The sequence below is a fragment of the Cetorhinus maximus genome, chromosome 2, assembly GCF_964194155.1.
Source record: "Cetorhinus maximus chromosome 2, sCetMax3.hap1.1, whole genome shotgun sequence".
In the NCBI taxonomy this organism is placed as follows: Eukaryota; Metazoa; Chordata; class Chondrichthyes; order Lamniformes; family Cetorhinidae; genus Cetorhinus; species Cetorhinus maximus.
This window is the reverse complement of record NC_135880.1, coordinates 95,848,434-95,869,459: the sequence shown is the minus strand read 5'-3', so window position 1 is coordinate 95,869,459 and position 21,026 is coordinate 95,848,434. Positions and strand designations below refer to the sequence as shown.

Below are 21,026 nucleotides of genomic sequence, written 5' to 3'. Positions count from 1 at the left end.
AAACTATTAAGGCAGATGCATTTCATTTATTTTTTTCAATTTTTTTTAACACCAGCACAAAAGATTTCTTCATCAGCGTAAAGAAGCAATGGAATGGATCATCTCATCTGAGTCATATCATTTCATCATCACCTTTCCTAAAAAATCAGACTCCAGACAGAAATATGAGCTAATCCAAATCTGATTGGGTAAATTGAGATTTCCTGGTATTCCTTGGAAAGTGTTGGGATCCTCAGTTCTTCAAGATCTCTGAAGCAGGACGATCAGAGTTCTTGTGAGATTGACTCACACCGCGATGGAGCTACTTCAGTGCTCTAGTTGGATGGACTGGGTAAAGCTTACATTGTGCTGAACATGCAGCCGGGGGTTGGACACTTCCCTCCTTACATAAACTTTCTGTATTTCACCCAATAAAGTGCACAATCTGGTTTGTTGCAGATAATTACAGTAGACGGGTGCTCTCAGAAGAGTTTGGACTCAGCTCAACAAAGCAATGCTGGAAGTGAGAAGAATGTGGATGAGAAGGAATGTAACAAAAACTGGCTAACTATCTCCACTTTCAACCAAATCAGTACGTTATCTTATAGATCACTTCCATGTTAAAGTGTGAGATTAAGAAAAGATGAAACCTTATGTTATCTGGTGAATAAGAGCGATATTTTTCCATGGTTTGTTTTATAATGAACTTGATAAGGACCTGTTGCCTGGATGTGCTTTCTTTAAATTTTATTTATTACTGTGTGTTTGCATTGCAACTGAGGTCAGTAGCCATTGTTCAAATTTCAGCTATTTTTGCATTGCTAATCCCATGCTTGTCCTGAGTAGGAGAAAACTATGCAAGCATCTATCAGCAAAGACAGAACAGAATGCTACTTTTTTCTCTAGAAAAGAGAAGACTGAGAATTGATCTGATAAAGGTCTTTAAAATTATGAAGTGCTTCCACAGGGTAGACATAAGTGTTTCCACTTCTTTGGGAGTCCAACTCCAAGGGTTATAAGATAGTTATTAATAGAGGGCAACAGATACATGGGAACACCACTACCTGGAAGTTCCCCTATATGTCACACAACTTCCTGACTTGGAAATATATTGCCCTTCCTTCATGTCGCTGGTTCAAAATCCTGGAACTCCCTCTCTAACAGCACTGTGGGTGTACCTACACCACATGGACTGCAGCGGTTGAAGAAGGCAGCTCACCACCACCTTCTCAAGAACAATTAGGGATGGGCAATAAACGCTGGCCTAGCCAGCGGTGACCACATCCCTTAAATGAATTAAAAAAAAACCCAAAAAGCAATTCAGAAGAAACTTCTTTACTCAGAGAGTGGCGAGAATGTGCTTGCTATCACATGGAGTAATTGAGATGAATAACACAAATGCATTACAAAAACAGAAACAGAAATACCTGGAAAAACTCAGCAGGTCTGGCAGCATCAGCGGAGGAGAGCACAGTTGACGTTTTGAGTCCTCATGACCCTTCAACAGAACTAAGTAAAAATAGGAAAGGGGTGAAATATAAGCTGGTTTAAGGGGTGGGGGGAGGGGGGGGGGGGGGGGGCGCGCGGAGGGGGGTGGGGGGGTGGTGGGGGGTGGTTGTTGGGACAAGCAGCCAGTGATAGGTGGAGATAACCAAAAGCTGTCACAGACAAAAGAACAAAGAGGTGTTGAAGGTGGTGATATTATCTAAAGGAATGTGCTAATTAAGAGAAGACAGGACAGATAAGGTACAGATAGCTCTAGTGGGGGTGGGGGAATACTAAAAGGTAGAAATAAACAGTGGGTGGAAATACATTTAAAAATAATGGAAATAGGTGGGAAAAGAAAAATCTATATAAATTATTGGAAAAAACAAAAAGGAGGGGGAAGAAACGGAAAGGGGCTGGGGATGGAGGAGAGAGTTCAAGATCTAAAATTGTTGAACTCAATATTCAGTCCGGAAGGCTGTAAAGTGCCTAGTCAGAAGATGAGGTGCTGTTCCTCCAGTTTGCGTTGAGCTTCACTGGAACAATGCAGCAAGCCAAGGACAGACATGTGGGCAAGACAGCAGGGTGAAGTGTTGAAATGGCAAACGACAGGGAGGACTGGGTAATGCTTGCAGACAGACCGAAGGTGTTCTGCAAAGTGGTCACCCAGTCTGCATTTGGTCTCTCCAATGTAAAGGAAACCGCATTGGGAGCAATGAATGCAGTAGACTAAGTTGAGGGAAGTGCAAGTGAAAAGCTGCTTCACTTGAAAGGAGTGTTTGGGCCCTTTGACGGTGATGAGAGAGGAAGTGAAGGGGCAGGTGTTGCATCCTCTGCGGTCGCATGGGAGGGTGCCGTGGGAGGGGGTTGAGGAGTAGGGGGTGATGGAGGAGTGTCATGGAGGGAACGATCCCTACGGAATGCCGCCAGGGGCGGTGAAGGGAAGATGTGTTTGTATCAGAGGATTCGATTGATTCTTACTGATCTGATATAGTCAGCTTAACCAAGGATGACATTCTGGCCACCTTCAGTCTGGAGCCGGTTCATGTGCCTTCCTGACCTCAATTTCGATCTTCAGTGTTCAGTTTGCAATAACTTTGTCTTTAGAATGATCAATGTGATTAAAGTGAGCCCAGTAGCAACAATTAACAATGGTTTCAATCTTCTGAAAACCAGTTCTTGCAGTTACTTCTGTGCTGCAGAGAAAGGCCTGAATTTTCGCACCTGAATGGGAAGTGCAGAGTTAGGAAAGTTCCCTGCATTGCGAACCCAACTCCGGAAGAACAGCCCTGAAAGTTCCGTTTTCAATCTGGGGTGAGGGGTGAGGGAGAGAGGAAGTGGGATGTAATGGGAATCACAGCCACTGAACACAGAAACAGTTCAGAGGCAGCACAGGTGCTACCCGTTGTGGAGGCAGGCTGGCCTAAAGGCACTTTGTCCTAGCTGCAAAAAAACCCCAATAAAACAAAAAACAACCCTCAAGCCCTCACCCCCACCACACACTCCCTATGCCCCCTCCATGCCAACTAATACCCCTCCACATCCCACTAATGGCCCCTCATATCCTCCATGCCAAGCCATGCCCCTCCACATCCCCTCCCCCCACCCATCATGGCCCTTTATGTCTCCAATCCCCATCCATCCACCTTCTTTGCTTCCTTCTGATCAGAGGGTGCTTTTCAATGGTGTACCACATTCAACCCTCAGTGTCACCTCCTTCATCTCATGGTTTGCTGAGATAGGCTGTAGCTGTTTGCAACTATTCAACTCCAAGATAACAGGGCTATCTGTTTCAGTGACTTAGAACATGCAATTCACATCTTTTCCTTTTTGGGTCCCTCTGATTTGAATTGTTCCCAGCTGTCGAATCTCAGTTCCCATATAAGACATTAGAATGACATTGCTCAGTTTCAGGGTGCCTTTCTTTGGCTACCCATTTTCTTTCAAATTTTCAGGAACGAACTTCTGATATAGCCTGAGCGGGATGATGTTATTCTGTTCACCAATATCAGGCTTCAGATTTATGGTTGTGGGCTTACTTCTCACTTCTCCCTAATTGGAATGGTTGTGTGAATTTCTTTTCTTGCATTTGTATGGCCTCTATGACTATTGTTTCCTCAAACTCAGTATCATCCTACAGACGATGGATATTTTGGTTACTTTTACATCTCGTTCGCCCTGTTGGTCTGTCTATGATAATTTGTTTATCATCTTCTTTCCTTGTTCCGCACACCTTTGATTCATATGCAGGGTATGTCCTTCTTTGAATGAAATCATGAGGTTTTTCACAGCTCTTGCACATCTTTCCCTCTGTCTGGTGTACATTCTTTTGTTGCTGTTTCACTGCATTAAACCTGCGGCCTTTCTCTTAACTTAACTGAAAGCGAGCCGTCTAGGTAGTCAGCATCTTCATCTGTCTACTCGTAGCTTCATGTGGTCTGGTTTTCATGGAATCTGTGGGCAAAGCTTGTATTTTTTTGAGACAGACTCTAATTGAAAAGAGAAACTGAGGAAGAAAACTGACCTCCCAGTTAGCAAGGAAACTAAGACTGAAACTGAGAATTGGAAACCGAAATTTCAAGTTGAAACTATATGAAATATATGTAAATGGTAGCGTAGTGGTATTGTCACTGGACCACTAATCCAGAGACCCAGGGTAATGCTCTGGGGACTCAGGTTCGAATCCCACGAGAGCAGATGGTGGAATTTGAGTTTAATAAACACGCCATTGTCAATTGTTGTAAAAACCCTTCTCGTTCACAAATGTCATTTTGGGAAGGAAATCTGCTGGCCTACCTGTGAATCCAATGTGACTGACTCTTAAATACCCTCTGAAATGGCCTAGCAAATCACTCAGTTGTATCAAACCGCTACAAAGTCCATAAGGAATGAAACTGGATGGATCACCTGGCATCAACCTAGGCACCGGAAATGCCAAACTCAGCCCTGTCGACCCTGCAAAGTCCTCCTTGCTAACATCTGGGGGCTAGTGCCAAAATTGGGAGAGCTGTATCACAGAATAGTCATGCAACAACCTGACATAGTCATATTCATGCAATCATACCTTACAGATAATGCCCCAGACACCACCATCACCATCCCTGGGTATGCCCTGTCCCACCGGCAGGACAGACCCATCAGAGGTGGTGGCACAGTGGTATGCAGTCGGGAGGGAGTTGCCCTGGAAGTCCTAACATTGACTCTGGACCCCACGAAGCCTCATGGCATCAGGTCAAACATGGGCAAGGAAACCTTCTGCTGATTACCACATACCGCCCCCCTCAGCTGATGAATCAGTACTCCTCCATGTTGAACACCACTTGGAGGAAGCACTGAGGGTGGCAAGGGCACAGAATGTTCTCTGGGTGGGGGAATTCAATGTCCATCGCCAAGAGTGGCTCAGTAGCACCACTACTGACCGAGCTGGCCAAATCCTAAATGACATAGTTGCTAGACTGGGTCTGCAAGAGGAACAAGAGGAAGAAACATATTTGACCTCATCCTCACCAACCTGCCTGCCACAGATTCATCTGTCCATGACAGTATCAGTAGGTGTGACCACCACACAGTCCTTGTGGAGACGAATTCTGGCCTTTACACTGAGGATAACCTCCATCCTGTTGTGTTGGAGTACCACAGTGCTAAATGGGATAGATTTCAAACAGATCTAGCAACTCAAGATTGGACATCCATGAGGCACTGTGAGCCATCAGCAGCAGCAGAGTTGTACTCAACCACAATCTGTAACATCATGGCCTGGCATATCCCACACCCTACCATTACCATCAAGCCGGAGGATCAGCCCTGGATCAATGAAGAGTGCAGGAGGGCATGCCAGGAGTAGCACCAGGCATACCTAAACATGAGGTGTCAACCTGGTGAAGCTACAACACAGGATGACTTGCATGCCAAATAGCATAAGCAGCAAGCAGCTGACAAAGCTAAACAATTCTACAACCAACGGATCAGATCTAAGCTCTGCAGTCCTGCCAAATTCAGTCGAGAATGGTGGTGGACAAATATACAACTCACTGATGGTGGAGGCTCCACAAATATCCAAATCCTCAATGATGGGGGAGTGCACATCAGTGCAAAAGATAAGGCTGAAGAATTTGCTACAATCTTCAGCCAGAAGTGCCGAGTGGATGATCGATCTCAGCCTCCTCCAGAGGTCCCCAGCATCACAGATGCCAGTCTTCAGCCAATTTGATTCACTCCATGTGATATAAAGAAACAGCTGAAGGCATTGGATGCTGCAAAGGCTATGGGCCCTGACAATATTCCCGCAATAGTACTGAAGCCAAGCTGTTCTGGTACAGCTACAACAGTAGTATCTACCCGGCAATGTGGAAAATTGCCCAGGTATGTCCTATACACAAAAAGCAGAACAAATCCAACTCGGCCAATTACCGCCCCATCAGTCTACTCTCCATCATCAGTAAAGTGATGGAAGGGGTCATCAATAGTGCTAGCAAGCGGCACCTGCTTAGCAGTAACCTGCTCACTGATGCTCAGTTTGGCTTCCGCCAGGGCCACTCAGTTTCTGACCTCATTATAGCCATGGTTCAAACATGAACAAAAAAGTTGAACTCCCGAGGTGAGGTGAGAGTGACTGCCCTTGACATCAAGGCAGCATGTGATCAAATGTGGCATCAAGGAGCCCTAGCAAAACTGGAGTCAATGGGAATCGGGGGAAAACTCTCCGCTAGTTGGAGTCATACCTAGCACAAAGGAAGATGGTTGTGATTGTTGGAGGTCAAGTATCTCAGCTCCAGGACATCACTGCAGGAGTTCCTCAGGGCAGTGTCATAGGCCCAACCGTCTTCAGCTGCTTCATCAATGACCTTCCCTCCATCATAAGGTCAGAAGTGGAGATATTCGCTGATGATTGCACAATGTTCAGCACCATTCTGACTCCTCAGATACTGAAGCAGTCTATGTCCAAATGCAGCAAGACCTGGACAATATCCAGGTTTGGGCTAACAAATGGCAAGTAACATTCACGCCACACAAGTGTCAGGTAATGACCATCTCCAACAAGAGAGAAACTAACCATTACTCCTTGAGGTTCAATGGCATCACCATCACTGAACCCCCCCACTATCAGCATCCTGGGGGTTACCATTGACCAGAAACTGATCTGGACTAGCCAAATAAATACTGAGGCTACAAGAGCAGGCTGGGAACCCTGTGGTGATTAACTTGCCTCCTGACTCCCCAAAGCCTGTCCACCATCTGCAAGGCACAAATCAGGAGTGTGATGGAATACTCCCCACTTGCCTGGATGAGTGCAGCTCCTACAACACCCAAGAAGCTTGACACCATCCAGGACAAAGCAGTCCACTATATTGGCGCCGCATCCACAAACATTCACTCCCTCCACCACCGACGCACATTGGCTGCAGTGTATACCATCTACAAGATGCACTGCAGGATCTCACCAAGGCTCCCAAGACAGCATGTTCCAGGCCCCTGACCGCTACCATGTAGAAAGACAAGGGCAGCAGACATATAGGAACACCACCACCTGGAATTACTCCTCCAAGCCACTTACCATCCTGACTTGAAAATATATAATCTTTCCTTCACTGTTGCTGAGTCAAAATCCTGGAACTCACTCCCTAAGAGCACTGTGGGTGTACCTACACTACAGGGACTGCAATGGTTCAAGATGGTAGCTCACCACCACTGCCTCAAGGGCAATTAGGGATAGGCAATAAATGTTGGCCTGGGCAGTGATACCCACATCCCATGAATGAATGAAAAATGGGAGACAGAGCCATTAGAGCTCATTGGTAGATGATGAATCCAGTGGTACAGTATAGGCAGGCTGAAGAAGATGGGCTAGATCCAGAAGCTGAGAATAGGCAATGATATCGTTGCTGCAGCTGTTTCTGTTACTTGAAGATAATATTGGTGGTTCTGCACCATCCAGACTTTCATAAGGAGAGTTGAGGAAGCTCTGCAGATGTGTGCCATTTTTTGTGATGACCTTGGCCTGTAGAACTCGGGTGGATTATGTGCTGCAGTCGGCTGAGGATCATGTTAAATCCTAGAACAAGAGGAATTGAAATTCTGTAATTGACCGCAATTTTCCTGTTAACTAATGTTTAACTTATGTTGATTCTGAGTTTTAGAGTATGGTTGGTTAGCTGAGACAGTGTTGGGTTCCTACGACATGAAAAGAAACCCAATATTGTATGTTCAAAACTTTATTCTTAGTGTTTTTTTTTCAAAAAATGAACTTTTTTGATGAATAATTAAGAAGGCTGCTACATGATCACAGGCTTGGCCCTTTGTCTGGGAGCTATCTCCAGGAGTTTCAAAGACAAGCGAGTTCTTTTGTCAGTTTCTGAATTGTCACACCTCATTATTCCTAGAAAGCTACTAATAGATTCATATTACACATGGGACTGTTTAAACAAATTTCAAAGGGAACTACAGGGATGTCATTTGCATTTGATAAACCCACCTTGCTAGTAGAGTCAGTGGGTCTGCCAAGACAATGGCTTCCTAAATGCCAGACCCTCAACATAGATGGTACCTCTTTCAACAACTAATGACTGGGACATTATCAGTCCTGAAATCAAAGCCAATCCTAGATGCTGGATAAACATCCCTTTTGAAGTCATGGTGGAGAAGAAAGGTCACATGACCCAAGCCTCTGGCATTTTGGACAGTTTAATATTACATCTTTGAGCTCCACAGTCAGGCTGCTGTTTTGACATCAACTGGACAAAACTCCAGCAGCCAGGCTAGGTAAGTAGTCTCAACTCCACAAAGCCTACTTGATTTTAAAAGTCTCTGATCAATGCCTGCCAAGCGATCTAAGCACAGAAAACCCATTGTGTAGCAACTTTGTTCTTTTAAAGACTTTTGTATCATTTAACCAACCAGAATCTCATTGGAACTGAACCCCATCATGAAGGAAACAGCCTCTGGACTCTGACTTTGGACTCTAGTACTCATGTGAACTAATATTCATTTTTTTCTGCGGTTCTTGTACTGTAAAACTCCTTTCTCTATCCCCACCCCGCTCCACCTTTACTGTGTGTGTGTATGCGGAGTGGGAAGTGGTGAACACTCCCTTTCCCTGGCTTTGAATGTGTAAAATAACTTAACCCTCTGAGTTAATCCTAACTCGAATTTGCTGTGGATTGTTGGTAAAATTGGATCACAAAAGCCGAGGGATTGGGAAAACATGCCACCACCTATTCTTTTAAAAACTAATTCAAAACACCTTCCATTACGGACACGTGGTAAGGGGAAATCAGCACAGTTTGACTGTCTCTCTCTCTTCCTAACAATAGTATTTAGTGTTTGCATTGCTTGGCTCTTATAGAGTAAAGATTCTTCTGTTTTAAGCCATGGAATCTTGTGGCTTCATTCCTTTAGTAAATAACAGGGATTTTGGATTTCTTTTTAAAAAAATGTTACTGGTCTCCTCTGGGATTGTAACAGTATTTATAGCCTGCAATAGTGTGAGTTTATCATTTCTAATCAATTCTTTATGCACTTCAGGGTGCGCAGAGTCCAAAATGAGCTGTTCTATCATCCTTTCATCTGTGTCCTTAAATGTACATTTTCTGTCTGCATTTTTAAATTTTTTAATGAAATTGTCAACAGGTTCACCTGATTCCTGCCTCAGGCCTTGAAATTCATATCAATAGACCCAATGATTTGACTTTGGCTGAGGTGTGTGCAGAATTTTTCAAAAATTTTGTCTGGGTTTCAGCTGTCAGCTTCACTCAGCTCCCAGCTATTAAACAAATTTAGCTATTTCTCTCCTGCCACAAAGATATGTAGCTGACCATTTCCTTTTCACTAACACCTTTTAAAAAGCCACTGAATGTCAGTCTGCACTTTTGTTTAAATTTCTCAAATGTCTCTATGATATCATCAGTCTCCCAATTCATCATGGGCTGCAGCTGTGTCTTTATTGCTGTGGTGGCCATTTCACTCAATCTCTCTCTCTCTCTGGCATTTTGATTTTTCAATCTAATTCAGCATTAAATTAATTTAAAATGTTTGGGTTTTTTTTACTCACAGGCAACCTGCTGCCACCATGTTATGTCTTCTGGTTCCCATAAGTTAGAAATAATCTCTATGGTAATGCTGGAGTTTCATTGACTAGTTCTTTCTACTCTCCATTTGACTGGTAGACAGGATAGACTGGTACATTGTTACTCAGCACATAGCTACAGTTCAGCAATAAATGTGGCACCCTGGGTTATATATTCACGTAACAATTAGTTCCTAGCTCTTTACAAATAATATAACAATATAACAGTTTGTATTTGATTCCAACTCCAGGATACATTAACTGCAACATAATTGTGCTGTGAACTCCTTTTCACTAACATTGCAGGCTAGAAATTAATTTACCTTGATATTTGGGCATGGGGGTCTGTGATTTGTGACCTGCCTCGCACATTGAAAACAAAGTGGACAGGACATAAAATTTGTGCACCAATTTCATTTCCATGATTGCAACATGGCCACAAGTGACTTCTACCTTGCCCAGGACTCTGTTGTGCTGCCAGAGTTTTCTGAGCACAACAGGGACCAATTAAATTTATGAAGAGATCACGTACACCAGGAAGCTTCACCTTTTTATGGGCACAGTCTCTATAATGGGAAATGTGACACTTTGCACGCCAGACTGCTGGATAATCACTTTGGAGCACTGAGAGAAAAGTAGGATGGCACACCAGGTGAAAGATTTTTATATTATTTTATTTGTTCATGGGATGTGGGTGTCATTGGCAAGGCCAGCATTTGTTGTCCATCCCTAATAACCCTTGAAAAGGTGGTGGTGAGCCACCTTCTTGAAGCCAGTCCATCTGGTGTTAGGAAGTGAGTTCCCTGATTTTGGCCCAGCAATGATGAAGGAACAGCGATACATTTCCAAGTAAGGGTGGTGTGTGGCTTGGAGGGGAGCTTGCAGGTGGTGGTGTTCCCGTGCATCTGCTGCCCTAGTCCTTCTAGGTGGTAGAGATCGCTGATTTGGAAGGTGCTGTCGAAGGAGCCTTGGTGCGTTGCTGTATTGCATCTTGCAGATGGTATACACTGCTGCTCCTGTCCATCGTTGGTGGAGGGAGTGAATGTTTAAGGTGGAGGGTGGGCTGCTGTTCAAGTGGGCTGCTTTGTCTTGGATGGTGTCAACCTTCATGAGAGCTGCATTCATCCAGGCAAGTGGAGAATATTTCATCACACTACCGACTTGTGCCTTGTGGACAGACTTTGGGAAACAGGAGTTGAGTGACTCACTGCAGAATTCCCAGCCTCTGAGGTGCTCTGGGAGCCACAGTATATTTATGGCTTTTCCAGTTAAGCAGGGTCAGTGGTGACCTGCAGTATGTTGATGGGGAATTGGGCTGCACACTTTAGTGACTCTGCCCTGAATGCACTAGTCAGAGAGGTTGGGACCAGTAATGATCTAAGCAGTGAAAGTTTTGCTTTCAGAGGCCAATTGTTTGCTCTGCAGTTTTGCTGGTGGCTTTTGTTGAAGGCCTCTGACCTCATGTAATGGCATGGGGGAGGGGAATCATGAGCCATGTGCTTGTTGCCGAGCAACCGTCCTGTGTTGTCTTTGGAGACCTGAAGGTGATCGGTATTACTGACTTTCACAGGATGAAAACAGTGTGTGTAATGCCTGGATAGAGAGCATTCTCTGAGATAAATTTCTTAGTGTGTTTGCACGCCAGCTGCCCTTGAAGGAGTGATAGCTCTTGGGGTTGCAGTATCTTTCCCCGTTGGTATGCGTGACCTGGAGAGCCACATGCGTGATACACGGTCACAATCAGGAAACCCATTATTCCGGCGAACCCATGTGCCTTTTCTTTCCTACGGGAGAAGAAGCTGAAGCCCCCTCTTCTGTGCAGTGCCTCTGTCTCCTCCCTGATGCTTCTATGGTTGGCAAACTGTGACATGTTGCTGGTGTTGCCTGGACCCATCTGGTGGGATCTGTTGTGTAGAATGTAAAGATGACAGTGATTGTCACCACCATAGGGAGGGCCACTCTCACCCTGGGTAAAGTTCATGTTTTCATGAAGGAGGTGGTACAACTCCATCACTCCCTCCTGAGTGAAGCGTAGTCTCTTCAGGCACTGTTCCTGGCTCATTGTTACCCAGGACTTGTGCTCCCAGAAGGCCCTTTGTGGGAAGTGCCTTCTATGGAAAGCTCTCCTTCTCCTTTCTCTGCAAGGCGTTTCCTTGTAGCTGCCTCCTGCTCTGCATGTCTTACTCATGTTGCAGTGCAAGTGTCACTACAACTACTGCCCCCATATATATGCAAGGAAATGTTTTTTTCTGCCTTCCCATGGTCAGTAAAATTGTCCAAAATCCTCCAGCAACTCACCACAGTCTTCCACAAACTTTGAGCAAAAGTAAGTCAAAAACACCTCAGATCCAACTTGTGGAGTGGCCTTTAAATATCCCCAGAACAGGGCCTATCTGCTTCATAATGGTTATTGCTTCAGGAGTGATTATGGAAGATGCTCCCTGCACATTGTTGCTCAATTTTGATATCCTTAGTGTTGCATCAGCCTGTTCACGTCAATGATATCATGATAACACACTTTCAATAACTGGGTATGTACCAGCAAGTGCCACTCTGTTCATGCAACAAAACATCAGGTAGGCCTTCTTAGCGCTGCTGGTAGTGCTGCACAAATTACTTTCACAGCCTATAACTGTAGTGTAATTTACATTTAAGTGTTTAGAAAGTGGGGACAGGAAAATCATTAAACATTAATTTAAAGTGGTGTTGCAAAGTGATGTCCAATTGACCTGAGAATTTCTCCAATTAACACTACACTGGATGTACCTTCCATGTGGTGGCGGACTGAAATGGTGAGGAAATATTGCCTCCATGGAATTCCACTCCACTTCTCTCCGGAGCCAGGTAAGTTTCTGGATTTATGCTGCCAATGCACAGTGCTGGGCTTTGCCACCAACACTATCCTTGCAATGTAATTACAGTGTCATCCATCCATTGAATATCAGTATATAGACAATTATTCAGCTCATCTGAGCTCACTCAATGCACAACACTCATATATAAGAGTAGATATTTTTTCTCCATGTTTTTCTCCAAATATCTTTTCATGGTTTATATTTTCCTCCGGTTTCCTTCCCCATTTTATATGGGGGACTTGGATTTTTTTTTTTGTTTTGAGCGGATTTTGGGAAGTTGACTTATATACAGGTCGTCTTATATGTAAGTATATATGGTAAATGTATAACATGTGGTATATTGGATGCTTATTTGTTAAAGGCATGTTTATGGGAGCTCTTAGTGAGTTTCATGTCTAGACTGAGTTGGAAAAGTGTGGAGGAGGGGAATGAAATATTGGTAGGGGAAAGTATCCCATCTGCAATCTCCAATTGATATGGATTATTAACCTTAGTTATGGCCAAGACCACATTTTTCTAACTTCTTTCCTGATCCTTGTACTATGTAAATAAAATTTTAATGGTGATAGATATGATTTTTTTTTCCTGCTCAGGCACTAGTTTCTCAATTATACTTCACCAAGCTTTGATCCAGGATAAAATGTAGCTTGCAATGTGTGGAGATCTACAACTCCAAAATCCTTGTCCATGTGCTTTGCTTTAGCAGGTTATGAAGCAGTCGGTTGTTCAAACCAAAATGTTCATGATCAGGATGCCAACACCATATCAAAGCCATGCAGTGACACTTTACGGACACCATTTGAGGTGATGTATTGTTGTATATGGATGATTTAGGTCAGTTGGTTAGACAGCAAGTGTGTGGATCCAATCAATGCCAACAGCATGGGGTTCAATCCTGTTCTGGCTGAGATAGTCTAGGGCCTATCTCCTCACCCTGCCATAGTAACAAATGATTTGGTGAATAATTTCCAAGGACCCTGCCTTCAGGCAGAAAACAGAAGAAGATCATTGTCCATATTTGACTGAACATCAAACCACATGATTTAATGTGGACAGAATAGGTTTGCAGCTTTAGAATTTATTTTATTTGCATTAAAAAGCAGTAAACAAGAATCATCTTAGAAGCGTATACTTCAAATATATGCAAGTATTATGTACAGCAAGTAAAAACACTGGAGAAAATAAAGTGTTGGGTTTTGTTTGCTTCTTAACCTGAATAATAGCACAGAAGTAAAAAAAAAAGGTTACTTTTACAGCATGGGGCTGGAAATAGCCTGGATTTTGTGATCTGTTCAAAGGAAAAGCGCTTGCCATTCATCCCACTGACAGTTGGCCACAAGGTTTTCTCAGGCATTTGAGTGAATACTCACTCTAATCCTGTGTATGATCCAGTGCTGTGCCCTCTACAGGGTTTCCATGGCATTTGTGAGCTGGACAAGAAATGGGGAGTGTCTTCAACTACTAGAAGATTCCCCACTAAGCTAGGTAGAGGCAAACAAGGATGTCTAAAGCAGAAAATATAAATGAGATTTCAAGCATGTTCAAAAAGTGAAATAGAAGTTGCAAAAGACAGATGGTGTTTCAAGAGAGAGAGATAAAAGCTACAGCCAGAAAAAGTAAGATTTAAAAAAAATCTACACCCATTAACTTCTGAAGTAATGAGACTCCACTTGGAGTTGTGGGAGTGTGCTGATTTCCTCTCCCAGTTCACTCTTTCCCCAAGTCCCCAATTTCCCACATAACAGCTATGAGTATTTTTAAAAAATGAATCTTTTCACCTTTGGGTATACAAGCTCCAATTTTGCCCTGGACAGACCTATTCCTGGTGGGGCCTACTTCAGCTCATCAGAAAGTCTTTATGGATGTCACCCTTAGTGTATTGGCCTCCAAACCTGCTCTGAATTCCCGTGAGGCTGAAGACCCAGGAACTTCGAGTGCAGTGACTTTTGCCTCCTGCACATCAGTGGCCATGCTGGAGGAGGGTGGAGGCTTTGTCCTTCAACAAAGCCACTGGAAACTCCTGTGCATGTCCACAATGAAGTGTATTTGGATCCAAGCAGAATTTACGACTATTTCACAGGAGTTATGGCAGAATTCTGCCGGGATAACCAAGGAATTTGAATCCCCACATTTTCAATTGTGAACAAAAGGTCAGTGCAAGTAGATTCTGCATCTAAACAGTTAAATATCATTTGGGAAACAAGGGCATGTGTGACTTATCAGGAAGTAAGGCAACTAACAGTAATTATCTGCCACATTTGGAAGCATATACAAAAAGAAAGTTCCACATATTCTGGTGACAGCTTCTTGTTCATGAGGAAAATCTTTCTGACTTTATTAGGAGTTTTGTCCTGAATCTATTGGGCAGAATTTTGCCGTCAGCGAGCAGGAGGTGGGGCCTGCTCGCCAACACGTGAAATGACGCGGGATGAGGTCGGGCAGAAGCTCCGACATCATCCCGCCCCATTTAAATTTTCAGGAAGGCAGGCCCGCAGCAAAATCGGCTGCGGCCCGCCAACCTGTCAATGGCCAATTGAGGCCATTGACAAGACCATTTAAACAATTAAAGGACCTGCCCGTCCAACCTTAAGGTTGATGGGCAGGCCAGGTGCCCCAGCGGCAAATAGATAAAACATGAAACCTCATGCAGGGTTTTCAAAATTATAATAAAGTTATTATGTAAATTATGAACATGTCCCATCTCATGTGACATTGTCATTTTTCAAAGTGTCAGCGACCTCCCTGAGGCTGCACTTAGCCTCAGGGAGATGTGCGCCTCTTTCGTGCGCATGCGTGAAAGAGCGCACTCTCGCATTTGGGGAATCTCCCCCCCCGCCCGCACAGGAAACGCATAGCGCTTCCCGCCGGGCATCGATTTTATGGCCTGCCCACGTAAAATGGCGGCGGGGATCGGCTCCCCGGAGATTGGGTCGGGTCCAACCGCCCGGCAGGCAGAAAATTCTACCCATTAGGTAGTTCTTGACACAAGACAAAAATTTCCCACATAAAACTATGGCTGCTGAAAATCTGAAATAAAAATTGAAAATAATGGAAATGTTCAGCAGTTCAGGCAGCATCTGTGGAGAAAAAAAAGAGAATTAACGTTTCAGGTCGATGACTTTTCATCAGAAGCCAGTTTGGTGTCCGGATAAAAGGTCACAGACCTGAAACATTAACTCTATTTCTCTCTCCACAGGGGATGCTTGACCTTCTGAGTATCTACAACATTTTGATACACAACATTTCTGAATCTTGCTATTTTATTTTGCTGTGCTGACGGATTTCTGGGATGGCTGCATCCCTTAGTTAGTACTTGGTGCTGTATAAACTGATTTATCCACTATAAGTTCTGAGCAGTAAAGGTTAACAGACTTTAAAAAAGACTTTATGATGTATGAAACAAAATTAATAGAATATTTCTCAATTTTCAGGATCTGACTAAAGGTTCACTTTTGCCAAGTAGAAGTAACCTAAGTAGGAAATCTTCGTAAGTATTTCAATAGTTTTCTTAATTATCAGCCCACTTTTTATAGATAAGGCAAGAATTACTTTGTGTTTTGATGTAGTAATATGATACCGTTATACCTCTGGAGAATTCTGAATTTCCACCTACCAGACTACACTAACCGGCACTGCACATCAACAGTCACTGCTCTCTAATACTTTACTCACATCAAGACTGGTCTTCAAAACAGATTCATTGTATGAACTGATTTGAAATGTTTTCATGTGATTAGGTACCATATCAATAGTCCGTTAAAAAAATTACAAAATGGAGAAATGGCAGCAAATTGCCAAACATAACATAAAAGCTACATTTTTAATATAAATAACATCAGTCTTTTCCATACCATTGTCAGTGGTAGGATCATAAATGTAGATATCTGCTGCCACTAATGCCGGTTTAAGGGACCTGTGTGTACATGCTATTCTGGTTTTCTCTGTTGCTGTTGTAGTTGAATGTCTCCCATCTATAGCTTCCTGGCTTGTTAGCATAAGGATCCGGATTATAAGTGGCAATACTGTTAGTTACAAACCAAGTTAAGTAGAGATGGTAAGCATTTAAAATAAAATATTTGGTGTTTGATTGGGTAACTGAAGATCTAGTTAAAAAGTACTAGTTATGTGTTACGATTTTTTTCCCCCTTGTCTCTGGAGACATTGACTCATGCTGAAGTATTGCTCCACACATGCTAGGCAGTATTCCGGTATTTCAATCGAGCGCCTGTTCTTTATATATAAGCCGAGACAGTGAAGGCAGAATTTTACCAGGGCCAGTAAAATATTGGAGACCTTGTTCTGCTGCTGGGGAATTTTTCCAGTGCCCACTGTGAGATAGATTGGCCACCCACCTCCTTGGAGCGGGCCAATTTGCACAATTAAAGGCGTTCTTAATAACCATTTTACGAGGCTGCTGGCATTTTGCCAATGGTGAGGCATGCCCCAGGAGGCCATCAGCTTGATAGAGGAGGCCTCCATGTGGAGTTTGGGGAGTGAGGGGGGCACCAGAGCTCCACAGCCCAGAGAGGGGGCTATTGGGGAAGGAAAGGGAGCCCCAGTGGCCCTAACTATTCCTCCCAGGGGAGGTTTGCTCTGACCCTCGACCTCTGAATTTTTTATTTTTAAGTTGCCTACCTGGATGCACACTGAGGTCTGCCTCAGCAGCATCAAACCCTCCTAGTAGGACTCCTGTGGCATCAGGGAGCCCTAGCAAATCTGACATCAATGGGAACCAGAGGGAAAACTCTCTGCTGGTTGGAGTCATACCTAGCACAAAGGAAGATGGTTGTGGTTGTTGGAGGTCAATCATCTCAGCTCCAGGACATCACTGCAGGAGTTCCTCAGGGTAGTGTCCTTGGCCCAACCATCTTCACCTGCTTCATCAATGACCTTCCTTCCATCATAAGGTCAGAAATGGAGATGATGCACAATGTTCAGCACCATTCATGACCCCTCAGAGACTGAAGCAGTCCATGCCCATATGCTGCAGGACCTGGGCAATGTTCAGTCTTGGGCTGATAAGGAGAAAGTAACATTCAGACCACACAAGCGTCAGGCAATGACCATCTCCAATAAGGGAGAATCCAATCATCTCCCCTTGACATTCAATGGCATTACCATTTCCAAATCCCCCACTATCAACATCCTGGGGGTTACCATTGACCAGAAACTGAACTGGGCCAGTCATATAAATACCATGGCTACACGAGCAGGTCAGAGGCTGGGAATTCTGCAGAGGGTAACTCACCTCCTGACTCCCCAAAGCCTAGCCACCATCTACAGGGCACAAGGCAGTAGTGTGATGGAATACTCTCCATTTGCCTGGATGAGTGCAGATCTAACAACACTCAAGAAGTTTGACACCATTCAGGCCAAAGCAGCTCGCTTGATTGGCACTCCATCCACTACCTTAAATATTCACTCCCTTCAACACCAACATACAGGGGCAGCAGTGTGCACCATTTATAAGATGCACTGCAGCAACTCACCGAGGCTCCTTCGACAACACCTTCCAAGCCCACGACCTCTACGACCTAGAAGGAAAAGGGCAGCAGATTCATGGGAACACCACCACCTGCAAGATCCCCTCCAAGCCATGCACTTCCCTGACTTGGAACTATATTATTCCTTCATCATCCCTGGGTCAAAATCCTGGAACTCACTTCCTAACAGCACTGTGGGTGTATCTACGTCAGATGGACTGCAGTGGTTCAAGAAGGTGGCTCACCATCACCTTCTCAAGGACAATTAGGGATTGGCATTAAATGCTGGCCTAGCCAGTGATGCCCACGTCCTGTGAATGAATGAATAAAAAAAAGTGTTGATTGAATGGCAATTTCATGCTGGGGCTGTGTCCCTAGTTGCTAGGTTGAAACTAGATTTCACAACATCATCACCTAGCCATATTTCCAAAGGACCAAAGTCATCTTCCTTCATTGGAGAGAAAGAGAATCTTGGCTACTTGTAGCTTGAGGGGTGCCACTGAAAGGCAAAGAGGCAGCACCTCCGTGAAATACCACAGCTGGTATGGGGATTGAACCTACACCATTAGCGTCATTCTGCATCACTCTCTAGCCATCTAAGCTAACCAACCCCCCAGAGTTTACATAAGGTCTTTACAACCAGAGGGAACTTCCACCTTAAAAGTCTGATCGGTATTTAAAAGCCATGTGCAGAGGCATGTGTCAGCTTAAATGTTGCTTCTAATCTCTATAGTTGTGGCTCACTCTGTCAGCTGTGGCTCAGTTAGTAGTATGCTCACCTCTGAATCACAAGGTTTGGTTTCAAACTGCACTCCATGGCATGAACAAAAAAATCAAGGCTGACACTCATGTGCAGTAGTGAGGGAGGTGCTGTCTTTCGGATAGGCATGTTAAACTGAGGCCCCAGCTATCTGCCCACGTTGGGTGATGTAAAAGATCCGATGGCACTATATCGAAGAAGAGCAGGGGAGTTATTCCTGGTGTCCTGGGTAATATTTATCCCTCCATAAATATGACAAAAAACAGATTATCTGGCCATTCTCACATTGGTGTTTGTTGAAGTTTGCTCTATGTAAATTAGCCACTGGGATTCCTATGTTACAACAGTGACTACACTTCAAAGAGTACTTCATTGATGTAAAGCATTTTGAGATGGCTGGTGTTTGTGAAAAGCACTTTATAAATGCACATCTTTCTTTATATGGTGGTAATATTTTTTAAAAGAGGTGAATAGTGGCAATGAAGAAAAGTAGGATTTAAAGAAGTGGCATGCCTTACCTGTGGCTGATGAAATCAGAATCTTGTTGTGGTGTTGGGTGTCTTGCCTGCCTGCTGGAGAGCTGGCGAGAGACCCACGGTGCCTCTTTTCAGGAAGGTCTGCTGAACCACACGCCAATCAGGCAGTGGCCAGGTCACCACCTGGAATCAAGACCATGGGGACGGAAGACCCACCTAACAAGAACTGCCGGCCATTCAGAAGCCAGCAGCTCTTGCGCTCAGCAAGAGGGGGCCATGGTAACTGCTAGAAGGACATCCCCTCCCAAGTTCCAGGACCCAGGCTACAGTTAAGTAATGGTGGGTGGAGGGGTTTTCGTAGTGTGGGTGTCGTGGGGAGAGGGCACAGGAGAATTGGAAGCAAGGGCAGGGGGGTGGCTGTCAGTGCCCTCCCCCCCTTCTTGATGTCAATCCCATGATCAGGCACTGATTACCTTTGATTGAGGGACCCTCCGACACTAAACCGACCCCACCCCGATTGAAGGGCCTCAATTGGCGGCAGGGTAGGAAGGTCGACCATGGACCTTCCCACCCAGAACTTAATTCTGTTGGAGGCAGAAAGGCGACAGGGATCTGGTATGCCACCATCCTGCCTGATTAAATGTCCTTCCCTCCTTCAAGCTCAACACCAGAGAAAGCAAAAGATTCTGCCCTCTCCCCACCCCTCAGGGCTGTAAATCAATAAGTGTTGAATGTTTGAAATAGTAAACAGGTAAAGACATTGGAGTTATTCAAAAAGTGAACTATGTGTTTTAATGGAGAGTTAATATGGTGAAGGGACAGAATGTTGGAATTGAAGTTCAGGTCATGGTTGAACTAAACACCAAAGTAGTGCCCCATTTAATTCAGTCTGAGTGAGCAGCCAGGCACAGGGAGGAGTCAAGAAATTTGATTGGAAGCCAACTAAGTTGGTTGCAGTTGAAAACATACACATAATAATCCACAACTTGATGTTAGATGAACAATCTGGCAACACATATAGTCATGGCATTGAGGCTGGCGGATTAGGTTCGAGAGGCCATATAGCCTACCTACATCCGCTCCTATTTCTTATGTTCTTATGTTCTTATCAGTATTTATGAGTATCAATTCAATGTCTATGGGCGATAACGTTGAGGGTAATATATAAACAAAGAATAGGATGATCCACGGGACACTCCTGAGGTTACAGTGGGGTAAGTAGAGTGGAACCAAGCGATGCCGCTCCTGGAGGGCAGATAGTGTGGTGGTTGGTTATTTTGAATGATGCAGAGAGGGCAAAGATGACAAAGCTGCATGGTATCAATCATTGTTGACTTTCACTAGGGCAATCTTGGTCAGAATAGTCATGGGTGGCATTTGTGAGGATTAGAATGATGACAGTGGTGTGAAGTGGAGTGAAGGGAAACGATAATATCTGCAAGCATTCAGTCAGGAAAATAAGCCACCAAGAGGCACCTGCTGTACAAATCCCAAGTATTGCAGGTGCACACTATTACAGCAGCAGTTTCCTTTTGTGTAAGTCACTGGCATCTGATGTGCTCCCTGTTTACACAACACATTTGATTTGTAGCACTGTTTAAACTGATACAATGTTATATTGTATCTTTAATCTCAGTGCTGAGCACTCACCAATTCACAGAAGTGACTACAAACTAATGCAATTTTATATTGAAATGTTTGTCACAACAGATTGCAGGGCAGACCTATTCAGGGTAGACCTATTCTTCATGTGATCATTCAGATAATCAACTACAAATAAAGTTTAATCACACGCTGAATTGCAGAGTGAGCAGGATCCATCACAAGCTCAGTTATATTGGAGCAGACGGACCATCAATTGTTTTAGTTGATTTTGGCAACGAATGGTCTATAAATTTATTTTCTGATACAAGCTGATGCTATGCA

The 21,026-nt window shown here is 44.1% G+C and overlaps 1 protein-coding gene across 1 annotated transcript in view; it reads left to right on the top strand.

Moving 5' to 3' along the window:
• trpm6 (transient receptor potential cation channel, subfamily M, member 6) overlaps positions 1-21,026 on the top strand; it is a 186,879-nt gene that overhangs the window by 139,325 nt on the left and 26,528 nt on the right. The window contains exon 28 of the mRNA XM_078559318.1: positions 439-571. Coding sequence (XP_078415444.1) covers positions 439-571 — 133 coding nt within the window. The remainder of the gene's footprint in view (positions 1-438; positions 572-21,026) is intronic.